The sequence below is a fragment of the Bombus flavifrons genome, chromosome 14 (assembly GCF_040668555.2).
Source record: "Bombus flavifrons isolate JBK064 chromosome 14, iyBomFlav1_principal, whole genome shotgun sequence".
NCBI lineage: Eukaryota > Metazoa > Arthropoda > Insecta > Hymenoptera > Apidae > Bombus > Bombus flavifrons.
The window spans coordinates 8,006,433-8,026,828 of record NC_138455.1 but is presented as its reverse complement, the minus strand read 5'-3'; the positions used below and the strand labels follow the sequence as shown (position 1 = coordinate 8,026,828).

Below are 20,396 nucleotides of genomic sequence, written 5' to 3'. Positions count from 1 at the left end.
GTACCGGGCGGCGGTGTGCAAGTCGAGCTAAATATACATGTGTACGTGGCCAAAGAAGAGACACGAAATGGCCCGGGAGGCTCGGTGTATCGCCACGATGGAATCCCATACGGGGAGAATTGAAATTATTCCCCCGATTTTTGTCGTGTCGTTTACATTATTTTCGCCTTTGAATATTAATGGGCATATGCTCTCCGGCGTTATGGCACAAGAAGTAACAACGGCGTATAATACTCGACTCTTAACGTTATTCTATTGTTTGCAAATCAGCTCTATTGTTTTCTCATATACCTCTATACTCTCCCGGTTCCCTCTTCGCCCTCCCCCCATGCGCTCCTCCTACCCTCCGTATTCTTCTCTCTCTTTTCTCTCTCCCTCTAACTCTGGAACGCTCTTCTTTTACCCTCTCCTCTTTCTCTTGCTCGATTCTTCGCTCATTCTTTTCGTGGCCGATCTTCTTCTTCCTCCTCTCTTGTCGTCGTTGTCGTCTTCTTAACCAACATGCACATACATATACGTATACATACGTATACACGTAACCGTTGTATAGTATTTTCTATTTGTTTCTACGATCGTTGCTTCCTTCCTCTGGCTCTCTTCCTCGTCCTCCTTTTCTTCTCTTGCCTTTCTTCCTTATACATCGAGTTTCACATGGTACCTCCTATGGGACTCCCTATGAAACCCCTATGGTGGGCCACTCTGCAATCGAAATCTGCTTTGTGGCGCACGTACTGACTTTTCGATGTCTGGAAAGGGGGCTGGTTCCTTTTCGCTGGTTTCTTTCCCCTTTGTGGTGGTCGCACGCTTCTTCCGGTTATCTTACATACATATGTTGTCTTCTCTTCTGAATATTCTTTTCAAACATTATCGCTGGCCATTAAAGGAAAGAAGCAACCAGGGGGACACGCTTTATGACACGGATTAGCCGAGTGTCTCATACGACAAAAATTCTCATGCTATCCGTGATTCCGTCTACCAGTCAAATTCTGTCACGTTTGCGCGGCATTCTGGCGACGTGAATCACCCAAGGATAGAACGCAACTACTCGGTGGAATCTGCAGAAGGTCTCGAAACCTTAATTAATTATTCCCCGTTTTAGTCATTAAACTGTCCACGACGAACATATAAATCAAAATTGAAATACTCGTGTTCGCTTTCTGCGCTTCGATAAATCGTCGGAATGTTCGCGACATTAAAATTTACTCGCTTCTTTCTGAATTTGTTCACTCATCTATCGATTTTCTCTTCTTAGAATTACTAAAAAAAAAAAAAAAAAAAAAATAATTCGGATACATATGAATTGTCTGTGAGTTTAAAACTCGTCGAAAGATCTAGAATCGAATAAATGTTCTTCCCAATACAATCTAGAGCATCAATCGATTTTCCATAGAAACGGTTACGAAACATACTGTGCATCGCGTCATTCGCGATAAAGTATTCACTCTGTGCGCGTTGAAAACTCGTCAACAAGCTTAGAATCTTGGAATTTCCACGCTCTTCCCTGAATTTGTCGACTTATCGATCGATTTCCCGTGAAAATGGCCGCGAAACATTCTTTGTTGCGCATTGCCATGCAATCCGCACAGCGATCCGTAATATTGGGCATCGAAGGTCGACGATAATTATGAGCATAGAATATAAATGGTGGATCGTTGGCCACGGGATCGGTGGAACGCGATTGCCGTGCACGTGAGCCGCGTTCTCTCCGCGGGAAAGCAGAAACAGAAAAGAAAATCGACCCCTTTGGCTGAAAATGGAAATGGGAGGAAAAGAAGACACGCAAGACAAACACGATGAACACACGATGTGGCAATCGCTTTATAAATTCAACGACGCCACGGATCGGCATCGCAGATACGGCTTCGGAAATCGTACAGGATTCGAATAATTTGCACCGCGATGGGGCTTCCGGACAACTGGCGTCCCTTTCGAGCGTCGTTATTCTGATTTTTTTCTCTTCCTTCGTTTGTCCCACGTTCAAATCTTTTACAACGTAGTTCGAGAGAGACTTGACCAAACAGACGAATATAGCATTATAAATTTAATCTTTTATCCTCTGACGATATTTTAATTCTCTTCGAATTTTTCTGCCTCAATCTCAAGCTTTTGAGATGTAACATGTGTGTGTGTGTTATTTTGAAATTTCTAGGATATACGACAAATGCATGAAACGAAAATATATGCAACAAAGACAGCAATAAAAGCAAAAAAGCAATAAAGGTTTAAATTTCATCATACGTAAAATTATTCGTTCAATTATTTATATCTATTTCCTATAAAGAGTTGAAATTTACGTATTTATTAAATCTGATATACGGAAATATAGGAAACTGTCAAAGGATTAGTCTGTAAACTTAACAGAAAAAGAATTGTGATAGATGTGAAAGAAAACATCGCTGATAAAATGAATTTGTTCCCCGGAATCAGAAATCTTAATCGAAAACGTGGTTTGAAACGCATTTTCCTGCAGTTGTTCTTGACACACATTTGCACATTGCATTTCGAAGGTCGACGACCCTATGCCTCGTACTTGAAAGTTTTTGGGGAACCGGAAGCCGTTTCCGTTTCGCATAACGTCTCGAAGAGAGGATGTCGTAACGATAAAGGCGCAATTTCTGTCATCGCGAAAAATCGCCGACTAAAGGTTAATTCCTGGAATTTCTCACAGTACCTATCGTACACACGAAACCATCTTTAATTGAAGATATTCTAGACAAATGAAAGTTCCGCTACGAAGAAGAAGGGGAGACGAATGGTCCACACGGAGCTCAATTTAGAGCAATTCAAAGATTTATTTTATTACACCAAAGTGTACCGGTCTTATAAAAGGAAAAAAGCCTCTCAAAGAGCATCCTTTATTTAGGGCAGGATGCCCTATCGTTTAACAGGCAAAATTTATCATTGCGTTCTATGGCTATAATCAAAAGATGTTCATTGAAAATGACCATAAAGTGCTAAATAATAAATGGTCATTTACAATTTCGCTAAGAAATTATAATACGAAAATACGAAATACAAAGAATTAATACCCCTATTTCAATACTAATATCGTCTCGAATTTCACTATTTTATGTGTGGGTAACTAAATATATATATTTACCAATATAATTTTGATAGTCGTTAGTCGTTAGTCGGTGTCATTATAGTGCTAATAAAATTTCAAAGTGTTCCGTATAACGCACATAATATATGTCATAATATATTCATAAAACATTTTTACAAGTGTTCGAATGCTTTCATAACCTACCGAACTTTCCCTCTTCGACTCATATGAGTCAGATAAGAAGTTTCTAAAGTCGTAAACCAATTTAGTAAAATTATAACCAACACAAGTGTGTCATAATATCCTTCGATACACGATCATAATGGATCGTCCTTTCCCTAATTTTGCCATTAGGTTACATCCTGTGAGAAATAAAAACTGCCCTCCTTACTTATACCCTAGGACACCCTGCAGATCGACACGTAGAAAGTCGCAGCCTCCTAGTTAGGGTAACCAGGTTTTCCCAAAAGATCTCGTGCCCCGGATAATTTGGAGGCATTCAACTTTTTAACGACACGTGTCGCGGATTCATAGAGGCGCGCTCCGTCTCTCCCCCATTCGTGTTGCGTGGGCGACTCCCCCCTTTCGTCCCCATCGCGAGCACGGCCCTGAGCATGCTGGTGCATTGTACATCGTAATGTATTTTCTTTTAGGTACCGCCGACAATAGCGAGCCTGGCGGCGATGAAGGTGGAGGCAGCTGACCCGAAGGTTTCCGGTGAGTTACTATTTCCGCCTCCTTACGGAATTATCGGGATCGTAATTAGATTCAAATCGAGTCTCCGCCGTTCGACGACCCTGCGCCAACCGGCAAGCAGACAGGAAGGGAGGGATACAGAAAAAGAAAGGTGCAACGGGGAAAACAAAAGGAAAAGATATCGGTCGGTCGGCGACGCGGGGGTGGGCGGAGGGCAGGCAAGGGGTCGCGAGCGGTGCACGTTGAAATCGACAACGATCTGTGCTTGAAACCAGCCTATTTGTCCCATTCCTTTTTAATTATTCCAGAACCAGAAACCTGTTATCGCACCTAAGATGAAAGTCTTAATTCATTTACACTCGAATGTCCGCATACTTGTTTAAATCAGCCTGTTTGCTCTGTTTTTTAATTGTTGCGATAAAATCCTGTTGCCATACATTCGATGAAAATGTTCGTTTATTTACACTGGAAAATCGCGTATTTGTTTAAATGCATCCATTTGCTCTATTTCTTTTCAATTATTTCGATAAAAATCTCTTGTTACACCGAAGGTCATGCTCACTCGTTCGCGGTTTTGAAAGCTTCAATCGTTTTTCCAATAGTACGTTTGCATTTACTTCGTTAGAGGGATGAGTCAGACTCAACAGGTGGTTCATAATTTCGATACCGAATAATCAGAGAGTATCCGAGTCTGTGATTTGAAGTTTCTTGTACAAAATTGGACAGTTCATAACAAGAACTACTCTCGTCGGATCTTTCGACTTCTTTGATAACAATGTATTCTAGTAATTAGAAGCTAGAATTCAACGTGGTAGAATTGACATTACGAGATTGACAACTTCACTTCTTTGTTATAATTAGATACAATTACGGATACATTGGAAATTATTAACAAAAATTTTCCCTTTGAAATATATTAAAGAGAAATTCTTTTGCTCTCCTGGATGAAGACAAACACGCACAAGGGTTGTTCTTGTTATGAGCTCTTCGATCATAGAAACTGTATCAGAAGTTCGTTTCCTACTTTGTTCCGAATCACGATTTCCGAGATTTTGAAGCACATTGTGTTTTTCCGAAATTGTTCAAATCGTCTTGGACACGATGGTCCCGTATCCCTGGACCAATTATCAATTCCCACGGCCACGTGACCGGTCCGTGAATCTCGTCTGGAAACGAAGGACGCACACGCGTCTCGCCTTCTATTTATTCGATTGAATCGGTGCAGGCTCGTAAATCGTGTGCAACCTGACGAAACGAGTCGTGTCCCATGCTTTCAGCGTTTTGTGGCCTGGGGCTCTTCCCCCTTTATTGGAATATCCGCCCACAGCATTATGGGAATTATCAAGGAAATGGGATGAGCGCAAGTGGGTCCCACGAGGGGGCTGAAGGGGGTTTGCGTGGCCGCGGACGATCGGGAAAGAGAGGAAGACCGTGCGTGGAAACGGATTCATGCAGGTCCCCCATACACACCCACCACCCCAATATACTCCATTCAGAAAAATTATGTCACATATCGATGAAGAAACATGGTTATAGTCATTGACAATAGGGATGATGAGGATTTTAGAAAAATTCTATCGATTCTCAACGAGGCCTTTTATCGCTCTTTTATCGTTGAAGATTTTCGTTAAACGATACGATAGATCGTGCCGCGTTTACTTACGATGTACAGTTAGGTTATTCTTGGATGATGAGGATTTTACAAATTTCGATCGATGTTCCGTCGATTTTTAGTAGGGTGCCATTCTATCAGAGAAATTTTCCTTAGATGATACGATTGATCCTGTCGTCGTTACTTGCGATAAGTGGGTAGTTGTTTAAATTTGTCTCTAAATTTGATTATTGATGATAGATGAAATGAAGATATCACAGTAATTTTGTCGATTTTTAATCGGAATTTTAGATTTAGAGGAAGACTAATGGTGCGATGTATTGTCGCGATTATCTAGGATATATAGTTAGGCTATTCCTCGGTGAATAAGAATGTTTCTAGAAGAAAGGTTACATCAGATGTTGGAGCAAAGAGATTCCTAAACGAGCTGCATGCAACGAGACGAAAAAGTCCCTAGCAAAAGAGGTCCCAGTGACGTTCTAACGACACGAGTTAATTTTAGATCGGCCACGAAGCACCACGATCGATTGGCTATAGAATCGAGAAGTCAGTGACTCGATGAGAATTTCATTAATTATAGGACATCGCGGGGATAGGATCGAGACGTTACGTAATCCCGTCGATACTCGTTTATAAATACGCCAGCTTCAACGTCTGTCTACCTATTGCGTTGTGTCTCGTTGATTCCTTCGTTTTATTAGCAATGCGCGAATTCCTTGTCGCCTATTTCTCTTTCGCTTATGCTCACACGGTTCGATGTCTGCACTCGGGCGTCGAGTCGCGCGCTCGACGACGAGGTTTTCAGTTGAAAACGAAGAAACGAATCAGAACTGACAGCGGAAATTATGGTAATCGTTTGACAAAGGAGGGCCGAAGGAGGGGGAGGGGTGTGTGTATGTGTGAGGGAGAGAGAGAGAGAGAGAAAGAGAAGAGTGGGCGGCCTCGCTCGGTGTCTCTGTTATCCAGAGACACATTCCCACAATTTCGGATCGGCCAATCAACGTCTCTCGCGCTCCCGGACGATATTAAGCTCGTCGCGAGATCCGCGGTTCAAACCGAATAAAATAAAATTGTGCGTTGTTCGCTCGGGTTCGTCGTTGTACTCGCCCCGCAACGAGAAAGGAAAAAAAGGGGAGAGGGAGAAAGAATATGAGTCGGCGGGACAGAGACGGTGCGACAGATGGCCAGAAGAGAAAGAAGGAAAGAGCGAGGGAGAGCGGCGGCGCAGAAGGAGAAAGAGGGAAAGAGAGAGAGAGGGCAGCAATCAAAGCTGATTAAGCCCACAACTGGGGAATCTGTGGGGCCAGTGTCTCACGCCAATCTCGCCCAATCAACCGGTTGGCCGGGGAGATTTAAAAAATAGAATGCCTACTGTCAATTGTCCCATAATTTAAATAAATCGAATAAATGGACAAAGTGGCCAATTAGAGTAGTTGCTGCTTGCTGCTTTAACGCATTATTCTCTCTTTCTCGCGGTGTCTTCGGCCCCTCTCCCCCCTCCCCACCCCTCCCCACCCCGGCCCTCTTCTTGCCCCTCGTGTTACAATGTCTCATCGCTGGACCATCTTTTAGAGTCTCCTTCGAATGAGGGAAGTGCTTTCCTTCGCCCTCCTATCCACCTCGGTTCCTACCTCTCTGGGCTCTCCGCGACTTCTCTTCACCACGTTGTTCCACGTTCACGTTACCCACCACCTTGCATTTACGTGCGCTCTTCAGAGCGCCGTTTACGCCACAGATGACTTAACCATCGGCGAGCGTGTACGCAGCGCGTCGATGCAGTCGCCACGATAGTTTACCGCTTCCGTCGTTTCCACTCCAACGACGTTCTCCAACAAACACCGTTTCTGTAAATTTACCTTAGAATACGATTATTTATGTCATCTTCTAGCCACGAATTTATTTATCGAAGTAAGTCATTCCTTTTTTGAGAATGCGATATCAATCGTGTACTCTATGAGCTGGTAATTCTAATGTGCAATAGAATCAAGAAAAGAGGAGCGCGATTCGAGATATATCAAATTGTCGTTTTCAATGATTCAATGATGATCTTAAATGTCTAGTATGAAGAAAGTTCATTTTCGTTAATTTCTTGATTGCGGACAACTCGCTCGCGAACTAAAATTTCTTGAAAACAGGTGACGAATCTGTGAAATTTTGATAACGATCAGGTAAAAAATCATTTTTTAAATGCAAAAATACGTATTTAATGTCACAAGCAAATAAAGGGATAGTTTTGGTAACATGAGTATAATCGCTTATCATTTTTCCTCTTTATAGTCTTTATATACTTATACATCGTTCATGAAGGTAAAAGCGTTACAAATGCGATCGAAAAGTTTGCGAGATATCAAGTCGCTGTCAGTGCATGTAGTTTCGTTATCTTGATCTTTATCATGTAATCAACGATGACAAGATATTACGAGGGATTCGAAGATCCCTCGCTCTGTAAGCAATTGTTCCACGTTTATATACGACTACCATTCCCTGGATGTACAAACGAAGCTTAATTGATTATCCGCGACCCGCTGGCCCTCGGCTCGCCAGCCTTCGATTACGGTCCGCATCGAAATTTCAGCGAACACGCGTTACGTAGAATGCCACGGACGGGCTTTAAACAATTACAAGCAATTTACGACTGGAACAATTACCGCCGACATCCGTGAACCACGTCTGCCGTGCTGCACCTGTTCGACAATCATTTACGACGGATGGTTTAACAGGCACGATGATACGCGCGGTCATTAATTCGTATCAAATACAATTTAATTAACAGATCCCCGACTTATCCCGTGCATCCTTCTGTTGCATTAATATACCGAACATCCGCCGAAAATTGTCCCGGTTACGTACAGTTAGTGCGCGATAAGCATTAATTGAACAACTCCGTGCCACTTTACTGTTCTTTACGATCATGTTACGTAGTTCGTGTAGTACGCACGTTTCAAATATCGATCCTCGACACGACGTAAAATTCTATTAATCCAGATAAGAGTTTCCAATCGATGCTCGATTTTACTCGTTGTCAAAGTGTATAAGTAGCTAGACACGCGAGAAAAATGAAAATCGTGTTCCACATCGTATATCTGTCCGCTTTCCAAGAAAATCTCATTAACTTCGTGTTACGGTGATTAACAAATCAGACCCGCGAAGGATTTAATCATCGTGCACATACGGAGGAGAAGGAGGAGGAAAAAATTCTATTCGATCGGCGGGGTTGCACGTTCGTCGACCGGGATAAAAATGCACCGTATTAAGCGGCCAATTATGCGAATCTGGCTCATCTCGGCGAACGAACGGCTGTGTAACGCATGTCTGGAAGGTAGATAAGGTACCCTCGTAGAGGTTCTCGTACACCTACGTGGGCTGGCAGTCAAGCCGAGCCAGCCGACCAGGCAAATAACAAATAAAGCATAAACGGGAGCTACAATAAATAACTGGTGCACCGCGTTCTCTGCATATACTCGGAGCCACGGACCCTTCGGGGCCTTATTTCTCTTTCTTTCTTTCTCCATAGTCGTTTCTCCCTACCATCGTTCCTCGACGTTCCACCACCCCCACCAATGGGCCCCCCTTTAAGGACCATATATATGTCATAACGCAGTCGCCAAGAGAGCAGCCAGGCTTTGAGAAAAATCGTTCCTGACTTATGCGGTTGCCGTGAAAACGGATTTAGGGGACCACTCTCGCTTCCTTTTATTTGAGGAGCTGCATTTTTAAGGAATTACACCAGTCCCAAAAGCTGCTCGCTCCGGAAGAATGTAGTTCTGGGATGAAATGTGAATGACTAGTCGGATTTTCGGTAATCTTCTCCTTTTTGACATGCAAGTTTATTTATAGATTGGTTTATGCGTACACGGTGACAAATAATTCGTAAATTATTTAGTGTTTGAAAGAAATGTTTCACATGTAAGATGAGTTGACGTAGAATTGTATTGACGGCGGTAATTTGATGTTAGTTTAGTATAGGTAGACGTGCAAGAAACATGCGAAGCTTAAGTTTCATTTTTTAAACAGTATCACATATTTTTCACATATGCTGTACTAGTATCTTGTATTCTAAAAGTACGTATACGTTCCCAAGTATTGGGTAAACCAAAAGCAGACGTATACGTTCTCTGTAGTATAGAATTATGTTTATCCTTAACGAAAAAATTGAAGTGACCAAGGAAATATCATTTTTCTATTAATAGAAGCCATTTCGTACTACATATATACCAAAAAAGTGCTCCCGGTTTTTGTGCAATGTTTCTGCAACATGTCATTCCTGTAAGACGATATTAAATTATGTATACCAAAATAATGAATGTTATTTTAACATTAAAATGTCCAAGAAGTGTTGTATAAAAAGTATAACAGGTACAGCAATTTATATGATAATATATTAAACTATTTGTGCCAAAAAATAATTAGTACAGAAAATATTCTAATTTCAATATTACAAAATGAAAGATTAATATACAAGACGGTCAAGAAATGATTGCTCAAGCAGCTCGATATTTAACAGGGACACCCTCGAACATGGAAGCGAATTTCATGGTTGATTAAAAACATCTCCGAGAAATATCTACGGGCGCCAGCCATTACTCGAAAAAGGGGGTTGAAATTCAGCGAATTAACGGTTAAGTAAATATTTGACAAGTAGATACCGGCGATTTCTTGTCGCTGGTTTCCTTCTCGCCTGGCTCTCTCGCGCCGGCCCCTCTCCGCATAATTGGTTACAGATGCATTATTCTTCGGCTCGGCTCGTTTCGCAGCCCATGCATAAACATTAAACTCTTACGACATGGGCGTCGTTCCTCTATTTCTTTTATTCTCCTTCTCTTTTTTCCAACCCTTTTTTCTCTCCCTTTTACCTCGGCCCTCGGACCGATTGTGTTTCTAATTTCGCTAACACTCGTGAACCGTCTGGGACTGATTGAAATTCCTTGCGACTGTTTGAGGAGGACCGCGTTCGAGATCTTTGACTCGGTTGGCCCCGAGGTGGATGCGGCGCGATAAAAAATAATTAAAGACCCTTTTGATCTCGCCAGCCACAGGAGATCGTAAATTCAAATGCACTTGGTATATCGCAAAACGTACACAGCCTCTGTGTTCAACAAATTTATAATTCACCTATAATTTTATTTAAATCTTCGTACTCTCTTAGAACGCGAACATATAGAGCGGTAAGCGGCAAAGCAAGTGATGGCACAACCAATGCCAATGCTCCGCATGCCAATATTGTTACTAACCGCTTATCTGTATGTTCACAGCCTTGGTCGCAAAAAAAAGCGAAGTGGGGCGAATTAATGAAACTCTCGCCAAAAATCTCAGACGTGTTTCGTTCATTGTCAACGAAGTAAAAAGAATTCGGAGAAGGGACAAACTAAGCGAGGGTAGAACAGCGAATTTCACTGTGGAAGCGAAACAATGCGGTCGAGTTAGATGCATAGTCGGTCCCCTGGGAAAAAACTACTCGAAAGCCAGGCAGATTGGAAATTTTATTATTTATATTTGAAATTTATTATCGCCCTGACTGGCCTGGTCGGTCCCCTTCTCGTTCACCGGTATTCTTTCCGCGGCGTCCGTGTTCCCTCCCCTCGTCAGCCGCTTCTCGCGCCGTCTCGTCGCCGGCCTAATTTATCGTTCCTCAACTTTTTATTAATTTCTTACTGCTCGCGGAATCGCGATCGCATTAAAAGGAACGTCCACGGCCGTTGAACGGTCACCGAAATGCATCGGTACACAAACGGAATGCCGTCCCTAATTTTTCGCTCTTCTCCATCCTCCCCCGTGTCCTCCTTCCTCTCCTCGTTCTCCTGTGCCGCGACCGCGAGGATCCTCCTCGTTCCGTTCTTTCAGCGCGCGGTGTTCGCTGATCCCCTTACTAGCTTTTGGCCCATCGATGCTATCGGGCATACCGCCAAAAGAAACACATTTTTCCGCAAAATGCCGCACTGGTGGCGCTCCACCCACCCCCTCTTTCACTTCTCGTAAAAACGGATTCGGTTGGAAATTCCGCGCGCGGAACATCCCGCTATTTCATTCGACTATGTCCGCCCGTTGGGACTTTCTGGAATACAGCCGAATCAAATTAAATCCGCGGCAAAGGTTGCACAGTTCTCCATGAATAACTGAAATCGCGGATAATAGTTACGCATCTATGATGAAATTTAATTCTTGATCAGCCATTAACGAGAATAAGTAATGATGATGTATACGAGCCGCGTATTTGTCTAATCAGTTAATTGGATAAACCAGAAACTAAAGAAGATCGATGAAATTATACGCATGTAAGGCAATCAGCATCGATCAAAGCTCGCTAACATTTTAAGAATTTCAAAAAGCGAAGAGTTAACCACTTGGACCACTTGACCGGTTTGCACGCTATATATTATCGATAGAATTAGATTCTTTTATTATAAAAATATAACAGAATACTATTAAAAGTAACGCGACGTTATATTGAAATCGTATAACGAGTTTCCACTGGCTGAGGCTAAAAAAACTCGATCGGAGATACCGGTTTCAAGGTTCGCGACAGCTCGAAATTAGAAGGATCGATTAGTTAATCGACTGCGCGGTGAGATAAAGTCGTGTATTCTTGGCGACTGAAAAATCGCGAAACGTCGGCCAGGAAAAAACGAGGACGGGCAAAACCGAAACGAAGCATGATGTGGATGAAACGGGGCAGAGGGGCGTGTTGCACATGATCTGAAATACGCTTGATCGTAGAAGGGGGTTAGAAGAAGGCGTGAAGGGGGCGAAGTATCGTTTGATCGAGCAACGATGGATTCCTGAGTTTCGAGGACGGCATGCGATTGCCAATCGTTTGTTTCCCGATACAAAGGCGATCGGGGCCAATCAAGCGGCCAACTAACATTGCGGCATTCGCACTTGCTTTCGCAATTCCCTTTTCGAACTCGCCACTTTTATTGCCAGATATCTTAGCCTCTGTTACTCTCAACCCCCGCTCGCCTCCCTGGTCTGCTCTCGCGTTAATTATAGCGAGGGAACGGAGAAGCAAAGAAATAAAACTATTAGGTTGCTCAGAAAGCTTGTATAGCGTTCAATAGTTAATGTATCCTACGTCAGGATAGGTTTCGATAGAATTCTTCAATTGGTAGAATTGGAAGAAATTTCTCATGAACACACTGCGGGTTTTTATGCAGATTTATGCTTTCGAGAGTATACAATTGATTTTTTTGACAGCGAAGGTATAGACTCGATAGAAAATTGTTTCACCTACCAAATATTATAGAAAACATTATACTTCGGATATTTTATATAATCTTTTTTCATATTGTGTGCATTATGTGCGATCTTGTATCTTCAAATGTATAAAAATTCGCAGTGCCCAATCATGAGTTTCTCTGTCAAGTATTTAATTATTAAGTTTGGAAACAATATCGTTTCTCGTTCGAAAGACAGACCAGTTTCGATTGGTTAAAAAGGTTTCGGTTCTCAATAAGACATTTGTTGGATCGTTGAACTGCCGGACGACGGCAACGCAGTGGTTAGCGTCTTAGGGTACGAACGTTCGGGACCTGGATTCAAATCCCGGCGCCCGTATTTTTCCGAAATCCGATTTTTCGGACGTATAGCGTGCCTCTTCTCCTAAAGGGTGACAGGGATGTGGTGGTCGTCAGTCAACTAGGCGCCTCTGTGTTTTGACTGCCAATTTGGCACATATCATGGCGGAAGCCCTCATGGCTATTAAATATTCCTATTTTCTGATGTGGACGACCGCCGAATGAAAATGCCATCCGTAAAGAGAAGAAGAAGATGGGTCCCCGCTTTCCCTTTTGTATGCTTTAAGGGATTTTTATCAACTGATTGGTTGATTGTGTTGGAACGTTCAACTATAACGTAGTCTTGCTTTTATCAAATTTTTCAGAGCTGAAGAAATTAGAGTAGTTGTAAGACTTGAAAGCTTGCATTAACTGCTTAGAGGAATTCGTATTGAGAAAAACAAATGATTCTTTGAAGAAGTGAAGAATAGCTTGATTAGTAGGAAGACATCGAAAGAGACTATATATTATTCAATAAAATATTGATTTTGTGAATCCTCTTCCATATCACTTCGATTTTCACATTCGTTTCTTTTGTCTATACATTTCTTCAAATAATCGTTTTAAAGTCAGTCCTTATCATAGTATCATACAAATGGTATATCGCTCTATCATGTTTAGCATAACTCCGGGTTTCTTCTCTCGAATGGTGCACTAGAATTCTTCATAATGGCGATTCTCCTGTTGTTTTAAACTCTCGTAAGTTGTCTTTAAATTTTTCTTACAAATTTTCCAAACAGTCCAACATCTTTCTTATCTTCGCTACTTTTCTTCCTCGAGTTATCCTCGAGCGGACGAAAGACCATCAAATGAGGGGAATTTCACGTTGCTGCGATAAACATGATAGTCCGCCGGCTCGATAATCGACTGTATCGAGAAGAAACATCGAATCCGTCTTAACGGGGAGCGAACCACCGTGCACGGCTGAAAATTATTCACGATTATTCACTCTGCGGATGCCTAGGAATTGGCGCGAGATTTCCATTCGTAATCGATCGACAGACGTATCATTACGTTCGCGTTTCTCCTTTTACAGCGCGTTTTCAACGGCCGCGGTCGAGCCAGAGGAGCCGTTTAATTACATACTTAAATATTTATACGCGCGGGAATATAAATCGAATCGATTCATAAAAGGCGAGCCAGCATGCTCTCGAACGTGGCCCAGGGAAACAAGACCATCGTCGAAGGACCGCGATCCTTTGGATGGTTGCTCGTGCGCAAAAAAGGGGCGAAAACGAAAGAGATAGACAAGAGAGGGACGAGAAGACCAGAGATACCCCATGGTCCAACTATATCCTTCTCTTGCTTCCTGGCATCTCCCTTCTTCTCCTGTTTGGCTGCTCTATTAATTAGCTCGCGGCAGCTCGCTCTCCACTCTGTTAATTTACTCGAGAGGGGGAGGGGGCGCATTTTATTTTTCGTACGGGCCTGAGAGTCGTCGATCCTCCGCGTCGGTTGGCTCCTCAATCCGGCTCTATTAATTAGCCGGGGCCCTTTTTTCCCCGCGGCCAGGCCCCGTAAGACCCGTCGAATCCCGTCAGGAAAAAGGGAACGCCGGACAACGAGAAAAAGAACGCGCGCGCGGCCAGCGTCCGTCTCGGATTCCAGAATCACCGGAAAGGGAGAAGAAATATTCCGGTTTCGAGCAAAACGATCCTTCTCTCTCTCTGCCCCGACCCTGTTCGCGAATCCCTCAGCGTTTTCGTTGGAACTCCAACGATCCCAGGTCGATTGTTATGCAGGCGGTTTCGTAACGCGTGGGATCCTGCTTGGACGTCCATTTCCAAGATCCACAAATGATATAATTGTATGACTAAGTAGGTCTGATATTAAATAATCATTTACCAGAACAATTTATTGGGGGGCAAATATGTCCATATCAATTTATTTAGTATACTGGTACTTGAAATTATTCTTATATTCTACTTATGAAACTGTATGATAGTTTAACGTTCCTTGCGTACATGAAAAGTGTAACTATACCATAATCTTCGAAAAATGATGACATTACGGTGTACTCCATAATATTGTGCCAATGTGTTCTTAATACGATGGAAAAATCATTTAACAATGGTCTCGTATTCGTTGATACCATAGACATAATGCAAAAGTACTTATCTGCTAGTAAATGCTGTCGAAGACACTACAGTAGAATTCTGTTTATATGGACTTTTGAAAGAACAGATAGTTTATGTAATTGGAGATCATACACTGAAAGTGATCCTTCCACTGTTTATGATTTTTCTTCTTATACTAGGAATTTACACGCAAACAAGTGGATTCAGCCTCTAAAAGTCCATCTAATCAGACAGTACAGTTTCGTTCAAATAAATGTCATTTATATTGGAGCTTTCCCTTTGTACTGTGAAATCTTTTTACCGGGAATCGCTCTGCATTTCGCAAAGAAAGTATCATCCCTTTGAATTTTTTCTGTTTAAAGTGCGATTTTTTTGTTATATAGTGGGAAGTAGAAATCGAGGTTAGATACACCAAGCAGTTTTGAACCGATATGGGTGGATTCGTACAAAGGGGCGATTTGTCAAACACTTTAACAGCTGCCGTACGCCGACAGCATTATGGAGAGGAGTGTATTATCGATTTTCACGAAGTAATTCAGACGCCATGCTCGTCCAGCCACGCGGAAAGCGCTTAATCCGAAACCCTTCGAACAGTTTTGCACACGTTAAACCGCATAAAACGTGAAGTCTCGGGGTACACCTACGGGTTCTGGGATTTCAATTTGCAATTTTCAAGCAGAATTCTACATTCGTTCAATTAGCACATTAAAAAATACAAAACGAAAGCATATTAAATACACCGCTCGTAATTTTGTTTAATCATTTCCTCAATCTTCTACTCTGATTTCATGGTTTGTCTTCGTTTTCGTTGTATCTCTTTAATGAACCGAGCAGATGAATCGCGTGTCCGTATGAAGACACCCAGTAGCCATGAGTCCATCGTCATGGATGAGCTTGGAACTGGAATCGAGAGAAGAAAATTACACGGTGTGTCGATCGAATCTTTCAATCCATGATTCTTCTGCGAATAGAACTCGTACAGATTCTTTTCCAAACTCTCGTTCCATTTCTTCTTTTTCCATACATTTTCCCATCTATATTGTTTACGTGTATTTTCAAACGAGAAGAAGGGGATTGTTTCTTTCAAAATCGACCCAGTCGGTTTTCTTCGTTTTCGTTGGAAAAAGCGTAGCCAGAAATATACGGAATATCCGCGAGCTGTCGGCCGGCATCCGGTTGACTATTTCGAGAATATAATCGCGAAACGGGAGGAAAAGGGGTCGGAAGATCGCGAGCCGCTCTTGGAAGAAAAGGGGCAAACTCCGTTGAGAAAGTGTTTTTCTGCGTTTTACTGGATTACTCGGTATACCTTCGTTCTTTATCCACTGTACCAGAGCCAGTAATGGGCCATTTCGTTCATTTTAAGCACGCGATGACAGGCCAGCTACCAAGAAACAATTTCGTGTACCATACATGAACCACGTACTTGAAATTCATGATTCTTTTCTGATTACTGTGCTTGCTATGGATACATTTTTATTCACTACGTGAATTTTCATTTGCTTTCTATTGTGTTCGAACTTGGCGATTCTTCTCTGAACACCACACTTGATATGGAAGATTTTTATCCATCAAATGAAATTCTTCGTAATCGAAATTTAGAATGAATTTAAAGGGATGTATCTTTATGAAGTTGGTGATTTATTGAAGCGTATGTATTGTTTCTTTGTTATTTATTAGGTAGCTTCATGATCGTTTTCTTAAGGGACTCGCTCTTTTGTCCATGAATTGTTTGAAGCAATTTCTGCACGTTTCTAATGCATTCAACGTATTGAAGATTGGAATATATCATAGATCAAACGATGGTCTATGACTAATAAATAGCTATATCAGGTGTGATTCAGAATTCTATTCAAGCTCTAGAATCTCTTGTTTGCTCTGAATAGATACATCAACTCTGTCATCATCTATTTAAAAAATAATGCCTTTGCTATTAATTAATTTAGAATTTCTCTCTTTCTAATTGCTCCAATAGAAAATCATTTCCAATTTCAACTGTTCAACAGACTATCGAAAATCTGTTTCAACATCTTCCTTTACACCATCGATCATATAAAAATCTCTTTGATCTGCAATCAATTACCAATTCTTATCTCGAGCAGTTCATTTCCTCTCCCTCTCCAAATCACATTCCGCAATGGAATCACGTTGATGGCGAGGATTCACGCAAGAAGAAACGGGAAACATCCGTAATTAAAAGATACAGATCTTAACAGTATACGGATTAATAATTCATCGCGTTATTAGTATCCATTACGCTCGAGTTTTCCTTCTCTAAGTGGTGGCCGTTCGATCGAACAACGAAAACAACTACGTTCTCTCGATGGTCGTTCCATCAAAGAACGAAAAAACCACGTTCTCTCGACGGTCGTATACCTTCGTTGTCCATAACTTGGCCGAATTTCCGGCCGGTGGTACGATGATTCGGGGAAGTAACCCCGTAAATCAATTTCCTCGCCGGTCGAGAAAATCACAGAGAGCGAGAGAGCGTGGCGTTGCGTCGTGTCGTTAATAAATCGAGCTTTCTTCCCGGCTTTATCCCGCGTCGTTCCTCTCGGTTCGCCATAAGTCGCTTAAAGCCGTTGCTCTTCGGCGCTTTAGTAATTCGAGTTAGCTGTTGAAGCTGGCCCTCCGCCGCCTCTTCCTCTCTCGCTTGCACGGCCGCCGACTCGTCCCGTCCTCCTCTGCCCGCCTTCTCTGTTATTTCGCGCTTGGCGAAAAGCGAGAAAAAAGAAGAGAACGTCGCACCGTCGGTGGAAACGACCGAGCAAGAGGACCGAGACCAAGACCACGAACCGCGCCGATTGTTTTAGCCCTAGGCCAAGAACTAAAACGGCCGGAGAACTCCGGAGGGTCAGGGCCGTGACAGAGGGGTCTTGCAGGGGGCACGGGAAACAACCGCAGTCGAATCGTTCGACACATCGTTCTCCCCGAGGAAATTTCGATTTCAGGGAATATTATCCACAGCAACTTGGAATTAAATTATAATAGGGATTTCATTTCTCTGAACTTGTCCGGAGGCGAAGGTTCTTGCAGCTGGAGTTCGTATAATAGTGATTCATCGGGTTTCTTTATCATTGTTATTTTTTAGTCATGCAATAGGAAGTCAAATAAATGGATTCCGTTCGAACAGATTTTAGCTGGATGGATATTAATTAATATTTCGTTACGAATGACGAAATATATCAATAACTGTATCAAAATGAGTTTTCGATTTTCGAAACGAAAAGATTCTACTTAGTTCTAAGATTCTTCTAGCTTATAACCAGAATTCCTTTTTTATTGCAATACATTGCATAATCGAGGTTTACCGCATTCTTCATTAGTCCTCCTGCTTCAGAATAAACTCTCCATCTTCGAATTGGAAAGAATTTATCATATTATCGACTGAAAGTCGATCATCCAGAAAGTAGATCTGATTTTCTTGCGATATATTACGTGATTGAGGGTTGTATCACCCTGTGTTATTCGCAGCATTCCTGGAGCATCGAATTCGTATAACGAATTGGAGTACATTAAATGCAAGTTCATCAATTTTTCTCACTATATACGTATATTATTTATCATTCGCATAATATGAGTTTACGTTCAAATAAGTGAATTCAATATCTACACAAATAATACACGGTATCATCTTTTTTAAACTTATAAAGTTTATACGAGTAAATGACCATCGCAACAACTACAGAGATTTTAATTAGAATTTCGTTCCAACAAATGAGATTCTGCTACGAGCTCCTTTCGAATTAATGAAACTAGTGCGTGTCTGCGAAATTGGCCAGAAGATAGGAAGAAGAGTAACGCGTGAAAATAGTGCAAATCGTGTAGGTGTTAGTGAGTCATTCGCAAAGTCGCGTGAGATGATTCTTTTATTAGCTCGTTGGTTTGATATTGCGCAAGTAGTTCAGGTGTTTCGTTTAGGGAAAATTCCGTTTACAAAATCGATGGTTACGCTACTGTCAGCACTCAACAAGGTTTTGCAAGAGGTTCGCGAAGAATCGATTCTCTGTTTTCCCTTCGCGCTTTTTCCCCTCCATCCGTTGATGGTTTCACTGCTTCTTTCTTCTTCTTCTTCTCTATACGAGGCGGAGACAAGAGAGCGACCACGTGCCAAATCATTCGAGTGGAATCGGAGAAATTTAAAAAATATTCTAAATTTAATTACCCCGACGCCGACCCTCGGTCTTTCGAAATCGTCCGGGCTGCCAATGGCTGGTTGAAAAATAGCCGATCGACGAACCGAACGGACAAGGCACTCTGGCGGGGTAGCATTTGTATCGTTGAAAAAAAGGGAAAGAAGAAAGAAACGCCTCGAATCTCTGAACCCTATCGTCAACGAATTGTCGCATCTACGGGAAAGATGTTTGGAATTATTTATGTTTTCAACAATTAGAAGGAATATTTTTAATTTGAGCAGAAATATCAGACAACGTTGTTAGATTTCCTGTCATATCTACATATATATGAAGCACTAGTCAAAGGAAATGATTCATTAAGCAGAAAAGAGTTAAGAAGATTTAGGTCTAAAGCGAAATGTCTTGAATCATTTAAATGTTTAACATTGCAGAGGAACATTCTGAGAGTAAAAAGATTTGATAATACTATTAGAATTCTTATAATACATAGAACTCACAAGTTGAAGGAATTGAAATCACAATTGAAATCAAAGAAAGTCTGATTGTCATCGAGTTGTCCATTTAAAGAAAATAGCTTTCAGGAGCTTTTAAGTCTCCAACAATTAAGAGAAACATTTTCAATAAGAACAGAAATATTTTATTGTTATATATACATATTGTTAAATTACCACGTACAAAGCACAAGTGAAAGGTTGAAGAGGGAAGAATATTTAGATTCTATTGTCATCGAGTTATCGTTCGAGTGATTTTGACTTGTAACAATCAAACGGAATATTTTATAGCAAGAGCAGAAACATTCGAATGCAGTGAATGGAGTGCAAGTCGAAGGAAACGACTTATTATGAATTAAAGAGTTAAGAAGATCGAGTTAAAAAGCGAGAAGAAAGAAGACTGAGTCCGAGCAATGAAGAGGTCAACGAGAGCCCCAATTTCAATTTCGCTTTCCCACGCTTGCCCGTCGTCGGATCAATTCCCCGACTCCATATTTCACTTAATAACTCCACGATCAAAGAGCTCACGAATCAAACTCCTATCAAAATCAATCGGAATATTTATCATCATTTTGCAAGAAACGAAAATTCGTCGTAGGGACACGTACTTGAATACGTCGCAAGAAACACATACTTGGCCAAATTCTTCGAGTACTCGCTCTTTATTCGCACTTTAAAATTCGTTAGACATTCGCTGCGCTCTTTGAAAATTCTCTCTTACCACTGTTCACCCTCGAGAACCCTCGACCGCCCTTTCTATATATCTACGCTCGCAGCCACCCTTCGTCCA

General features: G+C 41.8%; 1 protein-coding gene across 8 annotated transcripts in view; it reads left to right on the top strand.

Annotated features, from left to right (window-relative positions):
• Nucleotides 1-20,396, top strand: part of LOC138186964 (zinc finger protein castor homolog 1) — a 162,608-nt gene that overhangs the window by 124,103 nt on the left and 18,109 nt on the right. For all 8 annotated transcript variants that reach the window (XM_069127324.1, XM_069127321.1, XM_069127322.1 and 5 more), the window contains one exon: nucleotides 3,697-3,760. In XM_069127324.1, the coding sequence (XP_068983425.1) occupies nucleotides 3,697-3,760 (64 nt within the window). The remainder of the gene's footprint in view (nucleotides 1-3,696; nucleotides 3,761-20,396) is intronic.